A 22,605-nucleotide genomic window follows, 5' to 3' on the forward strand; every position below is an offset into this window, starting at 1 on the left:
TGGGGCAGGTGTTCCATTCGGGGCTGGATGCGAAAAACAGGGGGGTGGCTATATTAGTGGGGAAGCGGGTAATGTTCGAGGCAAAGACTATAGTGGTGGATAACGGGGGCAGATACGTGATGGTGAGTGGCAAATTACAGGGAGAGATGGTGGTTTTGGTAAACGTGTATGCCCCGAACTGGGATGATGCCAACTTTATGAGGCGAATGCTAGGACGCATCCCGGACCTAGAGACGGGAAAGCTGATAATGGGGGGAGACTTTAACACGGTGTTGGAACCAAGGCTGGATAGGTCGAAGTCCAGGACTGGTAGGAGGCCGGCAGCAGCCAAGGTGCTTAAGGATTTTATGGAGCAGATGGGAGGTGTGGAGATTCAGTAGACCTAGGAGTAAGGAGTTCTCGTTTTTCTCCTATGTCCATAAAGTCTATTCGCGCATAGACTTTTTTGTGTTGGGTAGGGCATTGATCCCGAAGGTGAGGGGAACGGAATATACGGCTATAGCCATTTCGGATCATGCCCCACACTGGGTAGACTTGGAGATAGGGGAGGAAACAGGAGGGCGCCCACCCTGGAGAATGGACATGGGACTAATGGCGGATGAGGGGGTGTGCCTAAGGGTGAGGGGATGTATTGAAAAGTACTTGGAACTCAATGACAATGGGGAGGTTCAGGTGGGAGTGGTCTGGGAGGCGTTGAAGGCGGTGGTTAGGGGGGAGCTGATATCAATAAGGGCACATAAAGGGAAGCAGGAGAGTAAGGAACGGGAGCGGTTGCTGCAAGAACTTTTGAGGGTGGACAGACAATATGCGGAAGCACCGGAGGAGGGACTGTACAGGGAAAGGCAAAGGCTGCATGTGGAATTTGACTTGCTGACTACAGGCACTGCAGAGGCACAATGGAGGAAGGCGCAGGGTGTACAGTATGAATATGGGGAGAAGGCGAGCAGATTGCTGGCACACCAATTGAGGAAAAGGGGAGCAGCGAGGGAAATAGGGGGAGTGAGGGATGAGGAAGGAGAGATGGAGCGGGGGGCGGAGAGAGTGAATGAAGTGTTCAAGACATTTTATAAAAAATTGTATGAAGCTCAACCCCCGGATGGGAGGGAGAGAATGATGGATTTTTTGGATCGGCTGGAAATTCCCAAGGTGGAAGAGCAGGAAAGGGTGGGACTGGGAGCACAGATTACGGTAGAAGGAGTGGTGAAAGGAATTAGGAACATGCAGACGGGAAAGGCCCCGGGACCGGACGGATTCCCAGTTGAATTTTACAGAAAGTATTTGGACTTGCTCGCCCCGGTACTGACGAGGACCTTTAACGAGGCAAAGGAAAGGGGACAACTGCCCACGACTATGTCTGAAGCAACGATATCGCTTCTCTTAAAGAAGGAAAAGGATCCGCTACAATGCGGGTCCTACAGACCAATTTCCCTCCTAAATGTGGATGCCAAGGTCCTGGCCAAGGTAATGGCAATGAGAATAGAGGAATGTGTCCCGGGGGTGGTTCACGAGGACCAAACTGGGTTTGTGAAGGGGAGACAGCTGAACACGAATATACGGAGGCTGTTAGGGGTAATGATGATGGCCCCACCAGAGGGTGAAACGGAGATAGTAGTGGCGATGGATGCCGAGAAAGCATTTGATAGAGTGGAATGGGATTATCTGTGGGAGGTGTTGAGGAGATTTGGTTTTGGAGAGGGGTATGTTAGATGGGCGCAGCTGTTGTATAGGGCCCCAGTGGCGAGTGTGGTCACGAATGGACGGGGATCGGCATATTTTCGGCTCCATAGAGGGACAAGGCAGGGATGTCCTCTGTCCCCATTACTGTTTGCACTGGCAATTGAGCCCCTGGCGATAGCGCTGAGAGGTTCCAAGAGATGGAGGGGAATACTTAGGGGAGGAGGAGAACACCGGGTATCTTTATATGCGGATGATCTGCTACTATATGTGGCGGATCCGGCGGAGGGGATGCCAGAAATAATGCGGATACTTGGGGAGTTTGGGGATTTTTCAGGGTATAAATTGAACATGGGGAAGAGTGAGCTGTTTGTGGTGCATCCAGGGGAGCAGAGTAGAGAAATAGAAGACCTACCGTTGAGGAAGGTAACAAGAGACTTTCGTTACCTGGGGATCCAGATAGCTAAGAATTGGGGCACATTGCACAGGCTAAATTTAACGCGGTTGGTGGAACAGATGGAGGAAGATTTCAAGAGATGGGATATGGTAGCACTGTCAATGGCAGGGAGGGTGCAGGCGGTTAAGATGGTGGTCCTCCCGAGATTCCTCTTTGTGTTTCAGTGCCTCCCGGTGGTGATCACGAAGGCTTTTTTTAAAAGGATAGCAAAGAGCATCATGGGTTTTGTTTGGGCCGGGAAGACTCCGAGAGTGAGGAAGGGATTCTTACAGCGTAGTAGGGTAGGGGGGGGCTGGCATTACCGAGCCTAAGTGAGTATTATTGGGCCGCTAATATTTCAATGGTGAGTAAGTGGATGGGAGAGGAGGAGGGAGCGGCGTGGAAGAGATTAGAGAGGGCGTCCTGTAGGGGGACCAGCCTGCAGGCTATGGTGACAGCCCCATTGCCGTTCTCACCGAGGAACTACACCACGAGCCCGGTGGTGGTAGCTACACTGAAGATTTGGGGACAGTGGAGACGACATAGGGGAAAGACCGGAGCATTGGGGGGGTCCCCGATAAGAAACAACCATAGGTTTGCCCCGGGGGGAATGGATGGGGGATATGGAATGTGGCAAAGAGCAGGAATAACGCAACTGAAAGATCTATTTGTGGACGGGAAGTTCGCAAGTCTGGGAGCGCTGACCGAGAAATATGGGTTGCCCCAAGGGAATGCATTCAGGTACATGCAATTGAGGGCTTCTGCGAGGCAACAGGTGAGGGAATTCCCGCAGCTCCCGACACAAGAGGTGCAGGACAGAGTCATCTCAAAGAAATGGGTGGGGGATGGTAAGGTGTCGGATATATATAGGGAAATGAGGGACGAAGGGGAGACTATGGTGGACGAACTAAAAGGGAAATGGGAAGAAGAGCTAGGGGAGGAGATCGAGGAGGGGCTGTGGGCAGATGCCCTAAACAGGGTAAACTCGTCGTCCTCGTGCGCCAGGCTAAGCCTGATTCAGTTTAAGGTATTACACAGGGCACATATGACTGGAACACGGCTCAGTAAATTTTTTGGGGTGGAGGATAGGTGTGCGAGGTGCTCGAGAAGCCCAGCGAATCATACCCATATGTTTTGGTCATGCCCGGCACTACAGGGGTTTTGGGTGGGGGTGACAAAGGCGCTTTCAAAAGTAGTAGGAGTCCGGGTCGAACCAAGCTGGGGGTTGGCTATATTTGGGGTTGCACAAGAGCCGGGAGTGCAGGAGGCGAGAGAGGCCGATGTTTTGGCCTTTGCGTCCCTAGTAGCCCGGCGCAGGATATTGCTAATGTGGAAAGAAGCCAAGCCCCCGGGGGTGGAGACCTGGATAAATGATATGGCGGGGTTCATAAAGCTAGAGCGGATTAAGTTCGTCCTAAGGGGGTCGGCTCAAGGGTTCACCAGGCGGTGGCAACCGTTCGTCGAATATCTTGCGGAAAGATAGATGGGGGAAAAAAGAAGGCAGCAGCAGCAGCCCAGGACGTGGGGGGGGGGGGGGGGGGGGGGGAGGGATGGGGGGGGGTGGGGTGGGGGGGGGGGGGTATAGCCTGTGACAAGGCAGTTGCCAATTAGGGCTAGTTTTCATTTTTGTTATTTAATATTTATTTATTTGTTGTTTTTTGTTTATATAAAAAAGGTCATTATTATCTGTATTGTTATAATGTTGTGTAAAGGATGCACAATGTACTGTGTTGGTTGACCAAAAATTTTCAATAAAATATTTATTAAAAAAAAAAAATGATTTGGAAGAAAATGCAGCTGGCCTGATTAGTAAGTTCGCAGACGACACAGAAATTGAGGGAGTTGCGGATAGTGAAGAGGATTGTCAGAGGATACAGCAAGATATAAACTGGTTGGAGTCTTAGGCGGAGAAATGACAGATGGAGTTTAATCCGGACAAGTGTGAGGTAATGCACTTTGGAAGGTCAAATGCAGATACGAATTACACAATAAATGGTAGAACTCTTACGAGTATTGACAGGCAGAGAGAGTAATGATTTGTATTTATGCATGCAAGTAAAGGATTAATTATTACATCTCAGTGTAACACAACCACTGGAGGGCACCACTAGTTCCCAGCATAAATATAATAACTCCGGGAATCTTGGGTAACTAGTCAGTAGAATGTAAGCAGAGAGAGATAGATCACAGCATAGTTAAGATTAGATAGAAGTAGCTTGTGTAGCTTAAATTAGTTATTACTTAAATATAAATTACTTGATTACTAGTTATAGTTCTGTGGAGTGTGCAAACTCAGTATTAATCAATTGTTATTCAATAAATCAGTTTTGCTTTAAGTTAGAGATTAATGGTTTCTTTATAATCACATCATCAGACCATTCTGGATTACGAAGCAGAGTAACGATATATTACCAAAGAGAGATAACAGAGAGATCTGGCGTGCATGTCCACCAATCACTGAAAGTGGCAACTCATGTGGATAAGGTGGTCAAGAGGGCACACACCATGCTGGCCTTCATCGGTTGGGGCATTGAATATAAAAATTGGCAAGTCATGTTGCAGCTGTACAGGACCTTAGTTAGGCCTCATTTGGAATATTGTATAAAATCCTGGTCGCCACACTACCAGAAGGATGTGGATGCTTTGGAGAGGGCACAGAAGCAGTTTACTAGGATGTTACCTGGTACGGAGGGCATTAGCTATGAGGAGAGGTAGGTAAACTTGGTCTGTTCTCACTGGAACGACGGAGGTTGAGAGGCGACCTAATAGAGGTCTACAAGATTATGAGTGGCATGGAAAGAGTGGATAGTCAGGGGCAGCACGGTAGCATAGTGATTAGCACAGTTGCTTCACAGCTCCAGGGTCCCAGGTTCGATTCCCGGCTGGGTCACTGTCTGTGAGGAGTCTGCACGTTCCCTCCGTGTCTGCGTGGGTTTCCTTCGGGTGCTCCGGTTTCCTCCCACAGTCCAAAGATGTGCGGGTTAGGTGGATTGGCCATGCTAAATTGCCCTTAGTGTCCAAAAAGGGTAAGTGGGAGTTACTGGGTTACGGGGATCGGGTAGATACGTGGGCTTGAGTAGGGCGCTCTTTATAAGGGCCGGTGCAGACTCGATGGGCCGAATGGCCTCCTTCTGCACTGTAATCTATGATTCTATGCTCTTTCCTAGGGTAGGAGAGTCAAGTACTAGGGGACATAGGTTTAAAGTGTGTGGGGAAAAGTTTAGAACAGATGCGCGAGGCAAGTTTTTTACACAGAAGGTGGTAAATATATGGAACGCCTGGGGAGGTGATGGGAGCAGGTACGATAACGGCATTTAAGGGGCATCTAGACAAATAAATGAATAGGGTGGGAATGGAAGGATACGGACTTCGTAAGCGCATAGGGTTTTAGTTTAGGCAGGTACCATGGTCGCCACAGTTTTGGAGGGCCAAAGGGCCTATTCCTGTGTTGTATTGTTCTTTGTTCTTTGTATACCTGTATCGCCAATTTTCAGGGTGGTGTGGCAAAGCCTACTCACTCTTAACACTTTGAGTGAACCAAACTTAAGAAATATTTTTATCTTTCCAGTTAATATTTATGCACCAGTCCTACATGCAAGAAGCTCTGTAAACGTGAACATTGGTGGGAGCCAGGTACTGAACACTACTTTTCTGAGCATATATGATGCTGACACACCAATTGAAAACCTCATTCTCCACATTGTCACCCCGCCTGACAATGGGAAGTTGATTAAAATGGTAAAAGGAAATCAAATCCATCTTCAGAAAGGAGACTCATTCACCGTGCAAGAGTTGAGGAAACACAGCGTTCTCTTTATTCATGACAAAGAAAAATCAAGGTAAACATTTTTGCAAAAGCAGACCTCTCCAATGTTGACTGCATATTCTGACCTTCTGATGCTGGTTTTGAATTACTTAGTCCAGCACACACTGTTGAAACATTACACTTCCTATTAGTTTACAAACTGCTTTTTATGTAACAAAGAGCTTTTTAAACTCTCATAAATCAACTTTGAAAGCCAAAACATGTGGCTATATACAGGGTGGTTTTAAATTTGCATGCTGAATCTAATTACGTTGTACATTGTAATAGAAACGAGATGCATCAAAATGAATTTCAGGATAAACACTTGTAAGATAATCAATGCCTTGAGGTTGGAACGCAGTATTAATAATGTGTACAAGGCCAGAAAACACTATATTGATGCAAAGGTTTTCAGGTCAGCAAGTAAATGTTAGTCAAAACCAAGAGTTTGTGAACTCCCCTCTGATAATAGTATATGCAGCTTGTCAAATCCTACAAAAGAATAATGCTAGTCAACAATATTGACAATGTTTTGTCATAGATTAACTCTGTCTCTGCTCATTCAGCATCCCAGTTGCACTAATATTTGAGAATTTACTCTTGACAAGAAAAAGATACACATATCACTTACTGTCATGGTATAGATTTGACTGTTGTCAATGGGCAAGGTTCTCACTTTTTTTGAGCTGTCAAATAGGATACTTCTCAAACAACTGAAGTGAACCTGTGACACTGAACAGCCTAAAGTGATCATCTGGCCTGCAACTGTTCACTAAACGCTGGTCATAATGTTCATGGTGAATCCACATTATCATTACTATCAGCTAAACATCACAGAATTGTTAAAGTGCAGAAGGTGGCCATTTAGCCCACCATATCTAATTGGCAGGATATTGTTAGTGGTGTCTCACAAATGTCTATGTTGGGGCCTTAACTATTCACTATTTATTGGCAACTTTGATGATGGGACAGAAAGTCCAGATTCACCACAAAGAGGGCGACATTGTAAGTTGCGTAGATGGAAGGATTAAATTACAAAGAGATATTAATAGATTAAATAAACAGGCAAAATTATGGCAAATAGATTTTATGTAGACAAAATTGAAGTCATCCATTTTGGACCGGAAAGGAACCTAACAGGGTAATTTCTAAACGCTGGAAAGCTAAACATGGTGGATGTACAAATAAATTTAGGGGTCCAAATGCATAGACTCTTAGAATATCATGAACACGGAAAGAAAATAATCAAAAAAACTAATGGAATGCTGATCTTTATATCTAGAGAACTAGAATACACCGGGGCGGAAGTCATGCTTCAGCTATACAAAGCCCTGGTCAGATTACACTTGCAGTACTCTGAGCAGTTGTGGGCAGTACGTCTTAGGAAGGATGCATTAGACTTGGATGGAGTAGAAGCGTAGAGTTACCTGAATGATATCTGGACTGCGATGATTAAATTACAAAGAGAGATTACGCAAACTGGGGTAGTATTCCCTGGAATCTGGAAGGTCACAGGGTGATTTGATTGAAGTTTTTCAGATAAAGAAAAGAGATAGGGAATGTTTTGGAGAAACTATTTCTGCTGATTGGATTGTTTAGGCCAGGGGGCCTGTCCCTGAACATGGGACAGTCCTTTCAGGAATGAAATTAGAAAACATATCTACACATAAAAGGGTGGTAGATGTTGGTAATTTGACTCCACAAACCGCAATTGATGCCAGATTAAATATTAGATTATTATTAAATCTGAGATTGATAGTTTTATTAACCAAAGGTACTAAGGCATATTATTAGGCAATGGTGTGCGTATGTAATTTGCTCACACATCAACCATGATCTCATTGAATGGTGTAACAGACTCCTGTTACTATGTTCTTACATTACCTGCTTGTTGACATCACACCGACTGCATGCCTTTACTTGGCACCAGATTTAAATGAACAGCCGGAAAATCATGACACAGAAATTGTTAGATCTTTGTGGACAGCTATTTTCAAGGCCAGCAGCAAGCATCCTTGCCTATCAATATAGAAATCCACAGAATCTCCTACAGTGTAGAAGGAGATCATTAGGCTCATTAACTCCGCATGGACTCTACCTCGGCCCACTCCTCCACCCTATCCCCGTAACCCCGTAACTGATCATGGCCAACCCACCTAACCTGCACATCATTGGACACTTGAGGGACAATTTTAGCATAAATAAATGTCAACTGAGGTGGGAAAGGTGGTGTATAGCCCGCTGTCCTTACCTACAGTGCAGAAGGAGGCCACTTGGCCCATCGAGTCTGCACTGACCCTCCCAAAGAGCACTCTACCAAGGCCGACTCCCCCGCCCTATCCCCATAACCCTGCGCATTGATTGTGGCTAATCTATCTAAGATGCACATCTTTGGACTGTGGGAGGAAATCAGAGCACCCGGAAGTAACCCACTCAAACATTGGGAGAATGTGCAGACTCCGCACAGTCACCCAAGAGCGGAATCAAACCCAAGTCCCTGGCACTGTGAGGCAGCAGTGCTACCATGCTGTCCGTTATTAATTGTGGTGATTTGCATTTTTCACAGTTGCATGTTAGGTGGTGGAAGAGCGTATGATATTATCATAACAATGTTTTAATTAATTTTGATGCCACTTTTTCTGTTTTATGGATGTTTGTCTTCATATATTGTCCGGGAAATTGTTTCCTTGTAATAACTTGCTGTACTCTTCAGTTTGGCCTCAGGTGACCAAAGATCAGTCTTCACTGAGGAAGCTGTTGAAATATTATATGAATTGTCAAACAATCAAGCTGATCTTCAAATCTTGCTGTCTCGAACCGTTTTTGTGAAATGATATGCATAGATCAATAATCAAATCCCAACTGTATTTGCAAATATACAGGAAAGCTTGGCTAAGTGCATTCAGAATTATGAACCAAAACTTCAAAGTTTTGCCAAAGCTTATGGACTCAAGTCAATCGGTTTTGGAGAGTATGCCCAAAGTGATGATCGTTCCAGCCATACAGAGACCATTTGTGAACTAAATTGGCTAATATTAGTGCCATTTAGCAAACAATTTGAATAACAGGAATATTTTGTGGTCCTTTGCATTGCTTTCATTCTACTGTTCATTATTATAAGTTCACAGAAATCATTTTTATTGTGTGGCTGTCATATAACCTGGACCGTATGCATATTTTCAAAGCTGCAGCATACAATTAGATTTCAACAGTCAAATGCTCTGTTGTTTTGTATGCCTTTATCAAGTCAGTTAAGTTTGGTTTGTAAAAGTTTACAAAAATAAGTGGTAATTTACTATTAGTCCCATGTTTTTCTTTTGTCTTTTTTTTTACCAGGAGCGGTCAGTTTACACTGAAAGGCAGTGATCATCAACTGTATTCTCTTCCAGAAACAATTAATATTCAAGCACTTTCAGTCAAGGTACTAACTGAAATTAAAGATTTCCTGGTTATACTTTCAAAGCTTTGGGTATTCAACCTTTCTTTAGCTGGAAAAAGTAGAGGTTTCTTGCAGTAAAGTGGAGTACAACAATGCCCAGGTTTTAAGCTGAGCTGATCATTTTTCACTCTTCTCACGGAGGCATTGTTGAATCAGCCTTTCACCTTTTATAATCACTGGAAATCTCCTCCCAAAATTGGGTTCTAGGTTTGAGAATCGGGTCATTGCCATTTTACGATTTAATGAAAAGGAAATGATCTACCAAAGAACCTATTGTGATCACTTCCTGTCTGTAAATAAACAATACCAGGCAGGTAATAGTTTTTTGCCCTGCTTTTGGCTGAAGGAGTAACGTACACGCAATAAAGTTCAAGGGTGTTGTAAGAGTTAGGTCAGTCTTCTAAAAGGATATACCCATTTGTACACCACTAACTGTTAACTCCGTAAACTGGGAAGTATTTGCAATAGGAATTTCTTACATTCTGTTCAAGTGCTATCTTGACAAATAAAACAATACTATGGAAAGTATGGGCGTGATCTACCGGCCATGTTGTGCCCAAACGGGAGTGCAGCGCAGCCAGTCGATCCCGCGAGGCATCGCGATAACCATCCCACCCACAATGGGGTAGTGCCCGGGGGTGTGGGGGACCCTCAAGCTTACTTGGAGATTGGGGATCGGGGCACCCTTTCAAAATTAGGCTAGCCTGGTGAGAAACGCACCAGAGCCCCAAAAAGCTCCCCAGAGCCATCAGAAGACTAAGGAAATTTGGCATGTCAGCTACGACTCTCACCAACTTCTACAGATGCACCATAGAGAGTATTCTTTATGGTTGCATCACAGCTTGGTATGGAGCCTGCTCTGCCCAAGACCACAGGAAACTGCAAAAGGTCATGAATGTAGCCCAGTCCATCACGCAAACCAGCCTCCCATCCATTGACTCTATCTATAATTCCTGCTGCCTCAGAAAGGCCGCCAACATAATTAAGGACCCCACTCACCCCGGACATACTCTCTTCCGTCAGGAAAAAGATACCAAAGTTTGAGGTCACGTACCAACCGACTCAAGAACAGCTTCTTCCCTGCTGCCATCAGACTTTTGAATGGACCTACCTTGTATTAAGTTGATCTTTTCTCTACACCTTGCTATAACTGTAACATTATATTCTGCAGTCTCTCCTTCCTTCCCTATGTACGGTATGCATTGTTTGTACAGCATGCAAGAAACAATACTTTTCACTGTATACTAATACATGTGACAATAATAAATCAAATCAAATCAAAGTGACTAAATGTGGTTAGATAGCGGTGGGGAACACACCAACAGAACCGGGGAGTAACTCCAGGCAATACCCGCCACAAATAGCATGTAGAAACATTTTTGTTAGATCACCCCGATCGTATTTGTTTTTTAAAAAAAACATGCATTTAGTTTTGGGTATTTGCTTTGTTGCAGACCAAGCTGTGCCATGGTGAGACATTGAGTTGCTATGGCTGGGACTATTGTGCTGAGTGAATTTGCATCTCACTAGTAACAGGGCAGTTTTCACATGTCTGGCAGGCTGTAAAAGTAAGTGGACGTCTGCACCTTGGAAGAGAGCATAACAAATCATTTTAATTTAGAACAGTAGGAAAACAGATTTGTTTTGCCACAAAGTACTTATAGCTCTAACTTCACAGATTTTAATTGCAACACCTCTTAATTAAAAAGATATTGAGTCTGAGGGCAGCAATAAAAATACTTGACTTCCAGTTACAATACTGACATCTCTTACCTTGAAGAATACAATTGAAATCCACCCATGGCATGGGTGTCCTGGCTGTCTCCCGATGACACACCCAAAGCTGCAAACTTGCCTTGTGGGAACCGTTCTTATGATCCATCGCCAGACCCAGGGACTAGGGGGGGCGGGATGCAGGAAAGAGAGCGAGAGAGAGATCTGGCTGCGCCGCATACCCGTTTGGGAAATAGTGTCTTTCTCGGCGTTGCGAGAGCCAGGAAACACATGGCTAAACATGCTCAACACGGGACTCTATTGCAATTCGGTTAGATTGCGCACTTTGTTTCAAGTAGATGAAGTTTGAGATTTAGAATGTTTACTGGTGAATAAAACCACATGATTCCACAGATTTTGAACAAACAAAAATAAAATTTACGATCAAAGTTAAGAAAGATGTAACAATTTACAATATCTATCTTATAATTTAATATTCAGGGTAAGTATGAGGTGAAAGTAAACTCACCATAGTCCAGATGACCATAGGCTGCTTCCCCCTTAGAGCTGACTGTTGGTGATTTAACCTGAGGATCATTGCACCTCAGGCAAGGGGCAAGGTTGAGAAGACAACGCCTGCATGAATAACCTCAGCCGGTTTGGGAAATTAACCCACGCTGTTGACCTTGCTCTGCATCACACACCAACTGTCCAGTCTACTGAACTAACCAGGTATATGTGAACTAGCAGGTGAACTGTGGTCAGACACATCACACTACACAGCAGATGAGAGATGTGACCAAAACCAATTGAATGGATTTCTCAGCAGCCCCTCTTCCCCACCCCGCCCCACCATTGTGAGCCAACCAATCTCACTGAAATTCTGTCTTCACACAAGGGTGTCCAATTTGAAGATATTCCCTTGGAATCCTCTTCAAAAGTCGCTCCTACTCTGACATCTTCAACAATGAATGACCCACTTTACAGCGTTTCAATATCGACTTCCGTGATTCTTCTCACCTCGGTCTCAGAGTACACTCAAGCTTCACCTTCCATGCAGAATCTCAGATCTTTCACCATGCCAAACAGAATATCATTTTTCCAAAAAGGGTGTCTTTGCCCCAATGGCCTGCAGCTCCAGAGTGTACTCTGAGCTTCAGCTGCTTTTCAGATCTTGAGGACTCCTCTCATGCTGACTTCACCAAAAGTCTGCTCCCAGTCGCTCTTGTTTGATTTCAGAGACTACTTCTCTGCTTAATTTTTAACTTTCCATAACGAGGACAATTTCTGTCCCCTGTCTTCATCCCTTACCCGGGACTATCTTTTGGAATCTCTCCTTTTCCTTCTCCTGGGTCACATTCACTTCAAAGGTGCTCTCAATCAGGTCATTTTTCTTTTCTTCATTCGTGGGAGGTGGGCTTCACTGGCTAGGCCAGCATTCATTGCACACCCCTGACCTGCATTTTCATGCTGTTATTTTTATTTTCTTCTGCACAGGCACGCATGTGCAGATCTACTCATGTGTGGACTTCTCCTGCATGCGCAGGAGGCCCGAGGTTTGTCGGGGACTAGAGTTCTGATGCTGACTGGCCTGCTGTGTATTTCCAGAACTTATTGGTTCTTAACTGAATTTCGACTGTTTCTTTTTACTACCTGTTAATTCAGATATACAGATCCTATACATTTCCCACCGTGACAGATTCAATGCAGAATTTATAGGGGTGTATTTGTAACCCTGCCCATGCAATGGAAACCAGGTAGATGAAATGGACCAGGTATCGAACCCACCAATGTCCCATCCAATCGTACCATCTTTAATTTTAACCTGATCTTCAGACCAGGCAGCAAAAGCAACTGCTTGAAGCCAGCAGAGTGATTAAGGTCTGATGACACCATTGTGGCATTATCTCCGGCCTGAGTGGAGTAACCTTGTAGCTTTCCCAATAAATACAGACAACAGAAAGAGGATCCAAGATCAAAAGAAGCCATTTCAGATTAATTTGCTTGCTTTCCTTGTGGGGTCAAAGAGGACCATGGGACGCAAGGAAAATTTAGACCTTTGATGGCCGAGGCACCATCCCCATTCCTGCCAGGCCCTCCTGGAAACCCCATCACAAGACTTGCTTTCTTGCCAATTAAACAATCATGCCAACAAACAACTTTCTGCTCCCTAAACAGCTGTGTCAACCAAATAGAAAGAGCTGATTGCTTTGATTACCCATATTTGACTATCACATATTCTGTGTTCAACATAGCACATAGCTTGTGAGTCATCTTACATGAAGATAAAAGTATTTTGAAGCATATAAAGAAGATATAGGAATAGGTACATTCTTTCTTATTCACTCTGATGCTTTCATCTTGGTTTGGACGTTTGGAACAGGAATTACAAGTTACGCAAGGAGGAATTATTTTTAATTCATCGTTAAAATGTGGGCGATGCTGGTGAGGCTCTATTTATTGCCTATCCATGGTTACTATAAGAAGGTGGTGGGCATCTTCCTTGGTATTCTTCAGTCCTGTGCTAATGGTTCACCCACAACGCAAGCTAGGTGCTTATTCTCAAATGAAATAGTACTGTGCTTATAAGGAAATATGTATCAGAGCTGCAGTTGATCTGGAGCTAAAAATAATAACGTTTTAGAAGTTTGTTCTGAGGCTTTCATTTTCTGCTTTCTCTGCCAGATGAGCTTGTTTACTCAGCCTAACTGTTTCCTATAGTTTGGTTTACTGCCAAAGTCACATTTTTGCTGGTTGCTGTTAGGTTCTGTCCTTGGATTTAACTGTGCTGTGTGTTGCTGAGTGCTGTGTGTTACAGACAGGAGGAGGGGATTAATTTAAACAGCACTAATTTCACCTCTCCCCACCCATCCATCAACCGAAAGGTGTTTTTGATTTGCTTCCGCCTTTATAAATGGTGGTGTATTTTCCAACCTCTTGGTTTTGGTGTGATACAATTTCTATTAACAACACCACAGCAGACTCAAGATACAATGAACTCAGAAATGTTAGTTTATTTGCACATACACAACACACGGGAGAAGGGCTGCAACGTTGCCTACTTTGCATTTGTGCGGTAAAAGTGGGATAGAGAAAAGAAAGATTTACAGTGTGGAGACCACTGAGAAAATAAATATTGGGCGTGGTTTAATGGCCTTGTCACGCCAGACCTGGTGATGCGACAAAGCCGCAGAATCTCTCAAGGCTTCGCGATCTGGACCTCTCCATCGCTGGCCAAGTTCCACATATACATATTTACATCAGTCATTAGGCTAATTTAAATATGTCTTAAGTCGGATTCTGGTGAGGCTTGTGAACTAACGACTGCGTCGGGAGACCTCGCCAGGATGCTGTTTAGCGCTGGTCTACGTGGACGAGGTGTAACAACACCTGGGCGGTCTCCCAGGCTATTGGAGACCTCTGGGTGGTTGGGCTCTGGGCAGAGTGGCACCCAGGCACCTTGGCATAGCCACCTGGGCACACTGGCACTATTAGTAGCGCTGGCGGTGCCTGGGTGTCAGTTTGCCCATGCCAGGGGTTGGTCCTGGAGGTGGGCTAGCCCTTGAGAGAAGTGTGTGTGTGGTGGTGGTGGTAGGGGGGGGGGGGGAGGGTGCGAGGACTCTTAAGAGGTAAGTTGGTGCAGTGTGGTGGGGGAGGGTCTGGAGGCCACAGTGGGCTGGCGGGGGGGGGGGGGGGGAGGAGATCGGGACGGCATTTAAAACTGTCAGCCCGATCCGCGACTCGTCTTTCTGCATTGGCGAGCTGAGCTCATCAGTGCAGGAAATGATGTACAGTGCAGCTACGATGGGGCATTCCTCATCGATGGCAAAAAAATCTGGATGGTGACACCCCGCTAAACGCACCTGAAATGGGACTCTGCTTTTGTCCCGTTAAATCACACCTATTGTTGCATGTGGGATCCAGAATCAAGCTCCAAGTATTCCTAGGCTAAAAACCAATGGTGTATAATTCACATTTCCGGTAGTGTTGACTTCACCATGCATGTAGAATTCAATTGGTCTTGTAGTTGATGGTGCAGAATCTCCAGCAGAAGCGGTGTAGATGGGGTGGGGTGTCCTATCCGGCCAGGGTTTCTGGTCTGTAAGGCAGCGAGGCAGAAGTTAAAAGTGCAGACTGAGACCGTGCAGCTCAGCAAGAAATATTACTCGTTCCACAAGTCAGAGGCCTATGCCATATGACTCTCACTTCTCCTCACTTGTTTTTGACAAAGGACATGTATCCCTCGGTTGGGTCCCCGAATGTCTCAACCATTACGAATTGAAAGGAAAGTTGTAAGACTCCTTTTGGCCAGCCTGGGTTATGAAAATGCAAGTGTAGCTCTTTGAATTTGTTCTGTGCAGCCCACAGGAGGTCGCCAGTGGCTCTTCAGGGTAATGATGTGAGAGTTTCCCCAATACTGCCAGATCGCTCCTTTTGTTCAGGGGTCACAGACAGACATAGCTTCAGCTGTTTTATGTCTTTGAGATATACTCATTGCTATTCTTATATATTTTATAAATGAAAATATACAAGATGAGGTCTTAATGCATCATGTTTTTTTAAATTTAGAGTACCCAATTACTTTTTTTCCAATTAAGGGGCAATTTAGCGTGGCCAATCCACCTAACCTGCACATCTTTGGGTTGTGGGTGAAACCCACGCAGACATGGGGAGAATGTGCAAACTTCACCTGGGTCCTCGACTCTCTAGTCCCAGTGCTAACCACTGTGCCACATACCACCCTAGTACATCATGGTTGACATGTAAGAAATGCTCATGCCTGCTTGCCTGAACGGTTGGGGAAGGAGGTAGAACTGCAAAAAGATTCAGAGCAGTAGAGTAGCCATTGTGGTCTTGCCCCGATCTTTAGTATTTATTGAATAATCTGTCAGTCTTTTAAATTAAATTATTGCTGAATAATTAACAAGGTCAACAATTATCTTCCAGCTGACACAAGGTCTTCTTTGTACTCTGTCTTTGTCGCATAGATTTACATATCACACTGATATGGAGATCTGTTTTTAGGCATTTATATGGAAGGTAAACTTAATGATGCAAAGTATAATTAATAATTCAGATAATCATACTTTTGCTGTCTCGAGACTCATTAATGCTAAATAGAAAAATGGGCCTGAATTTTCTAATAAGGAGAGCAACAATTGACAACTTAAGCTCCTTAGCAAGTGTAAAGCCTGCTAAGGAACGCAGCTTGAAGTACATCAGCTGAAGCACCAAAACACTCCAGCACCATGGAAACCCTGATACAGCTCACCTCCCCTCCTGGCAATGTTGACCCACTTCCCACATCACTTCTAATGATGTTCAATTCACTCCTTTCTGGCAATGTTCACCCCACCACCGACAATGTTAAACACCCCACCGCACACCCTACTCCTGTCAATGTTCACTCCCTTCCAAACAATTTCAGCACCCTCCCCAATTCCAGCACCCTGTTCACTCCGGTCCCAACAATGTTCACCCCACCCTGACACCATGTTCACCTCTTTCTCAACCATGTTTAACCCCAATCCCAACACAATATTCACCTCTACTTTCTGGAAGTGTTCATTCCCCAATGATGTTTGTCCCCACCTCCCCCTACTTTTGGAAATACCTACACCCATTCCTCCAGTAATGTTCAGCCTTCCTCTCGTGACTCACTTTCTGGATTCCTTGTTGGGAGAGTCAACATTGTCGAGGAGTGTGCACAGAGGAGAGTATCGTTGTTCAGGGTGAGGGAGGTGGGAGGGTGAGGAAGGGGTGGGGAGAGAGGGGGCAATCATTATCAGGGGTGAAACGCTGAGTACTGTTGAGAGGTGGGGGGAAAAGGTTAGCATTGTTGTGGGGTGAGGAAAGACGAAGGTGACCATGGACAGGGGACGGTGGTGGTGGTGGTGGTGGTGGTGGTGGGGGGGGGATGCGGTGAACACTTGGAAGATTCAGGGGAAAGGGTGAACATTGTTGGGGCTGACAGAGATGAGCAGTGTTGGTCAGTGAACTGAAGACATACCTTAAGGGGCATGTCTTCATTTCATGACAAAAAGTGTGTGTTGGGGAGGGGGGGGGACGTTACTTTGCTGGAATTACCCCTGCCATTTGACCTCCTGACTCTGTTCATTGCTGGACATTTGAAATCACAGTCAGCATCAGGCATACCCTTTCCACCGTGACCAGAAGATCTGGGTCATTATGTTCAGACACCTTTGTCACATTGACTCCTGTCTGAAATATCTTGAGCTACAGCAGCAAAACATGCATTGTAGAAAAGTAAAAAGACAAACAAAATCAGGGCAGAAAATAAAATAAAACATTTAAAGATCTGTTAATGCTCTGAGTGAGTGCCATTGTTGCTAGGTACTCCTCTTGGACCATTACATTTGAGAGGTCACTTACATATCTTCTGTACTGCCACTGAGAATGCCTGTACCATCACTGTTGGTTATTTACTGTAACAACTTGCATTTGTATTGCACCTTGTTTAGCGAAACTGTCAGACTGGAAGGCCGTTTTATTTTTTCAAAGAGTGAAATTGCATCCATGCCCCGTGAGCAGTTGGTGCTACCAGCACTTCTCTTGAGAATGTGCTTTCACTGCCTTACAGCTGATTCCCAACTTTTTGGAAGTCACTTTACCTGCCTTAGATTCACTCACCTTGATCTGAGTTTCCCTGCTTCTTCCCTGCGTAATGGGGGCAGCTTATACAGCTTTGCCTTGAACCTCTGATGAATAATCAAAGGATTAGAAACACGAACAAGTGCAGCAGTTGCCTCTTCTCAGGGACATGCTGCTCCATAGGACAGAATGGATGGGCATAAAGATCTAAATCGAAGGAAGTGAGACCGCCAGCACAGAGGCAGAAGATCAGCTCTCTCGACATGTGCGAGCATCAGTGTTTCGGGAGGGCTCCGAATTTCACAGCTGCTCTCTGCTGACATCTGCTGCTTCCAGGAACAAGACCACCTCCCAGAGGAGCATATGGGTACGTGTGGCCAGTGGCTATCAAACTATCCATTACTGTTGACCAATACCTACCCCTCCTGGGTTTCTGCCCCTCCCCGATGTTTATGTGCTCTCTTCTGCAAGGACAGAAAACAGAGAGTTGTAAGTGTGAGAAATTGATTGCGTAGTGAGAAGGGAAGGATAACATTTGTGCAGGTTGACTGTTAGCCATGTGTTTGAGGAGGCAACAGGATGAGAGTGAGTGAGAGTGTTGGCTGTGTAAATAAGGATGTGAGGTGCCTGGGGAGAGGGAGGATTGAGTGGAACTGCAAGTTGTGATGGTCTTAAGAAGTGCTGTGCAAGGAAATGCTTGGAAAAACCGAATGTGAGGCTTTGCATCGGTAAGTACTATACCAAACACCTTTCCCACCCTCCCAAGGTTCTGGATCCTCTTGAAACACTGGGCAAAATTTTCCTTTTGGGAGATTGTGTTGACGCCGGAACTGAATTGCGTGCTGTTCACGTTCCCTTTGGGGTGCTACTTCTGGAGCAATTCGGGACACGCTAATGGGCCAATACTCTGCTGGCGTGAATTCCGAGCAATTCCCGGCCTAGCAGGCATTCTAACTGCTGGAGCGGAGTTAGCGCCAAAGAGAGTGGCAGATAGAGCTGTTTTGACGGGCTGCATTTACCACACACTCATTGCAGCCACCATGCTGGCTCAAAGAAGACCTGCTCCCTGAGGTTGGGAGTCCGAGGTGGAACCACAGCTCCATGCCAGTGAGGAGCAGAGGGATACCCTCTTCCCCAGCATTGACCCAGACTTCCCTCCTGAGCAGCCCCTGGGAGGTGGTGGCAGAGGCAGTCAGCACTGCCAGTCTCAGAAGGAGGAGACAGATGTGATCCTGAGGGGTGGTATTTGTAAATACTTGTAGTAATTCACGCTCGTGCGACGTCTGCCTGCGAGGAGCAGAGCATCCCGGAGGGGTGGAGCATGAAATTTCCAATCCCGCTAATCAGATTTAAATGCATGCAAATGCCAGTGTTGCATACTGCTGCCAACAAGGGACACAAGCCTCATTATCACCACCAGCGAGGGACCGGAGTATGGCGCCCGAATGAACACTGGCTGCAGACCTCGATTTTGGCCGAATGCCTGAATCTCAGACTGATCGCGGTTCGCGTTTGCCGCCTCACAAGGCGGAGAATTTTGCCCCCTATCTCCAGGTTGGAAGGATTACATTTCTGCTGCGGACATCCATCATGCCTACTTGGTTTGAGAGACTGACCTCTTCTTCCCATCTTTGGGAAACATTGCCTCACTTCAATCCCTCAGGTTGCATAGTTGGGTCCACAGTTAAACCTCCCGAGACCCTGATAGCTGGCTTCCCAGCTGTCCATTCCATTTTCTTGGTTGTTGAAGCCTCTGGGATGAATGTAGCGTTCCTCAGTTGTGGTTGCTGCTTTCATTTTTTTCCATTTCATTAGAAATGCTTCCTTTGACAGATGTTATGCCATCATCCCGATTACTGGGTATGAAGCTTGAAAGCGGGAAAATAATGCCGTTGGTAAGTTGAAGAGTCACGGTAAATCCAGGTTCAATGTAAAACAGTTCTCGACCCGGGACTTCTGGTTGCGGCGATGCGGAGCTAAGCCGCGCGTTTCGGCAGCTCCCGCGAAAACGGACTTTCGGGCTCACCAGAGGAGCCCCAACGGAGTTTTCTTTTGACTGATCCCGTGTGGGAGGGAGCAGTGAGGTTCCCCCCCCCCACAAAATTTGGCAGGGAACAGCGGTGGAGCAACAAGGAAAGAGGCCATGGAGCAGAGAACAAAACGGGGAGAAGAAGGCAAGATGGCGGAGGGCGGAGTACAGGCAGCGTGGGGGCCAGACCAGCAGGAGTTCTTCATGAGATGCGTGGAGGTGCTGAAAAAGGAGGTGCTGGTGCCGATGCTGTTGGCGATCGAGGGTCTGAAGGAGACCCAGACGTCCCAGGCGGTGGAGCTTCGTGAGGTGAACGATAAGGTGAACACCAACGAGGACGATATCCAGGGCCTGGCGGTAAAAATGGACGCGCACGAGGCGGTGCACAGGAGGTGGGCCGAGAGAATTGAGGTCCTGGAGAACAGGTCGAGGAGGAAGAATCTCCGGATTCTGGGTCTTCCCGAAGGAGTGGAGGGAGCTGATGCTGGGGCGTACGTGAGCACGATGCTCCATTCGCTGATGGGTGCGGAGGCCTCTCCAACCCCCCTGGAGCTGGAAGGGGCTCACCGGGTCCTGGCGAGGAGACCCAAGGCAGATGAGCCGCCAAGGGCGATAGTGGCAAGGTTCCATCACTTTGTGGATAAAGAAAGTGTGCTGAGATGGGCCAATAAGGTGCGGAGCAGCAGATGGGAGAACGCGGTGATCCGAGTATACCAGGATTGGAGCGCGGAGGTGGCAAAGAGGAGAGCTGGCTTCAACCGGGCCAAGGCGGTGCTGCATAGAAAAAGAGTCAGGTTCGGCATGCTGCAGCCTGCGCGACTGTGGGTCACTTATCAGGACCAACACCATTATTTTGAAATGCCAGAAGAGGCTTGGACCTTTATACAGACGGAAAAACTGGTCTCGAACTGAGGGGATGTGGTTGTATATGGGGTTGTAAAGATGGGTAAAGAATATTTTGTGGGTGGGATGATGGATGGGGATGTGGGTAGAGTTCTGGTTAAAATTCCTAAAATCTCCTTTTTTCCTGTCTGTAGACAAAATGATGATGGGGAATGTGGGCGTCGGTCCTGGAGGGAGGTGAGACTCGGGGATGAGGGAACTGGGATGATGGGCGCAACAGGAGCTGCGCCACAGGGGGCGGGGCTGGTTCAGGAAAGCACGGGCTTTTTTCCCATGCCAAAGGGGGGGGGGGGGATGGAGGAAGGTAAGGAGGAGGAGAGACTCCCACACGGGGAGATCAACGGGAAGGCGGGGGAAGCCGGGGTCAGCAGAGGTCAGCTGACTCAAGGAAGTAATATGGGGGGAGCAAAAGTGCTAGATGTGGATCTAGCGGGGGCGGGGGGGGGGGATTCTAGGGTTGCTGCTGCACTGTCCGAGGGGGCACTGAAAATGGAAGAGGTGGTCGGGGCGGGGGTTCCCCACCTGGGGGACTGGAGGGAGTGGGAGGGGGAGAGGGGAAGGGGGGGATTCCTGTGGGGGGCATGTGAGCAAGAAAGCACATGAATGATCCGGAAATTGACATGTACGGGAAGAATCCAATGTACAAAGTTCTGTATTTTATTGACTTGCCGTGTTCATGTCTTGCCACGCGAGTTCTCTTTCTTTTCTTTGTTACGGGGGTTGTTTGTAAGGTGGAAAATATTGTTATTGAAAAATTCTTAATAAAAATATATTTTTTAAAAAATAGTTCTCGACCCGCTACCAGCCTTCACGTCCATTATGTTAAGATTCCTCCCATAAGAGTTCCATTTGTACCATCACTGTTCAGTATTAATCCTCTGACCAACATTGGCAAATAATTAACTGTACTACTGATTTGATCTCTGTCCTTTTAAATTTGTGCTATTTTTCTTTTCTCTTCATGACATTGAGAAACAGTATCTTGGGGAGAAATCTCGCAGGGTGGGTGGGCTTCTGTATGTGCAAACAACAGCTTAAACTACGAGCGCATTGGGAAGCTGACTAGAATCAACCAATTTCTGTCTTTTGTAAGGAATTGGCTAAATCCTTGTTTGTTTCGTGTTTCTATTTTTATTCCCTGTCCCTGCAACATTGCAGTTTTGTTTTAAACTGCAGACTTTGGTCAAACTGAAAACACCCCTGGTCTCAGGTCCTGGCCCAGGCCTCTCCCGTGATGCTCTGTGGCCTAGCCTGTGTTGTCATTTTGATGGACGTCGCTAGCAACCAATCAACTTTATTGCAATCCTCGGGTAAGCAGATCCTCGTTTCGGATTGGTGCATTTTATTCTGGAATGCCCTGCTGGGTGACTCTCTGTATGTTTGGATTCAGTTTAGTTTGGGGACAGAGATGGAGGAGTCTTTAAATTCTCCCTCCCTGAAGATGGTGGATATCTCTCTCAAGCTGTGCTTTCTCCTTAGCTCAGCTGGTAGGCATTGTCTGTGAGACTGTTTCTCCAAGTTAGTTTTGATTGGAACTACAGCGCTGAGCAGAATCCTTTTAATTTTCTCTCATAGAAAGGGTGGAATTATTGCTCAAATCTTAGCTGGAACTCCCTTCAGGTAAACAGAGCAGTTAGTGAGCATTTAAAGCCTGAAGATAGAGCTGGGGAGGGGGAACTTTCCAAATTCCTGTCCCATTAAAGGCACCAGACCATTCGAAGGCCTCGCGAAAACTGCTGCTCTGATTCTGTTTAACTGAGACAAGCTGTTGGTGAGTCTGCTGAAGTTGACCACATAACAGAAACTGAGCAGACCTGAAGGGCATCTTCCGAGGGTGAGGCTCAACTCAACACAAGTTGAAGCGTCTCCCTAGAGGGGATCCCACAGCCTCAGAATCCAGCCTGAGTGGCCCAGCTTGAAGATCCAAACCAACTGACGGTTTTCAACACCTGGCATTCTGAATAGATTACCACTTGCAAAGACCTCAACCTCCG

At 46.2% G+C, this 22,605-nt stretch overlaps 1 protein-coding gene across 2 annotated transcripts in view; it reads left to right on the top strand.

Annotated features, from left to right (window-relative positions):
* Positions 1-22,605, top strand: part of fras1 (Fraser extracellular matrix complex subunit 1) — a 714,708-nt gene that overhangs the window by 423,752 nt on the left and 268,351 nt on the right. For both annotated transcript variants that reach the window (XM_072496214.1, XM_072496215.1), the window contains exons 27-28: positions 5,679-5,949; positions 9,252-9,336. In XM_072496214.1, the coding sequence (XP_072352315.1) occupies positions 5,679-5,949; positions 9,252-9,336 (356 nt within the window). The remainder of the gene's footprint in view (positions 1-5,678; positions 5,950-9,251; positions 9,337-22,605) is intronic.

Source organism: Scyliorhinus torazame, chromosome 3 (assembly GCF_047496885.1).
Source record: "Scyliorhinus torazame isolate Kashiwa2021f chromosome 3, sScyTor2.1, whole genome shotgun sequence".
NCBI classification, from domain to species: domain Eukaryota; kingdom Metazoa; phylum Chordata; class Chondrichthyes; order Carcharhiniformes; family Scyliorhinidae; genus Scyliorhinus; species Scyliorhinus torazame.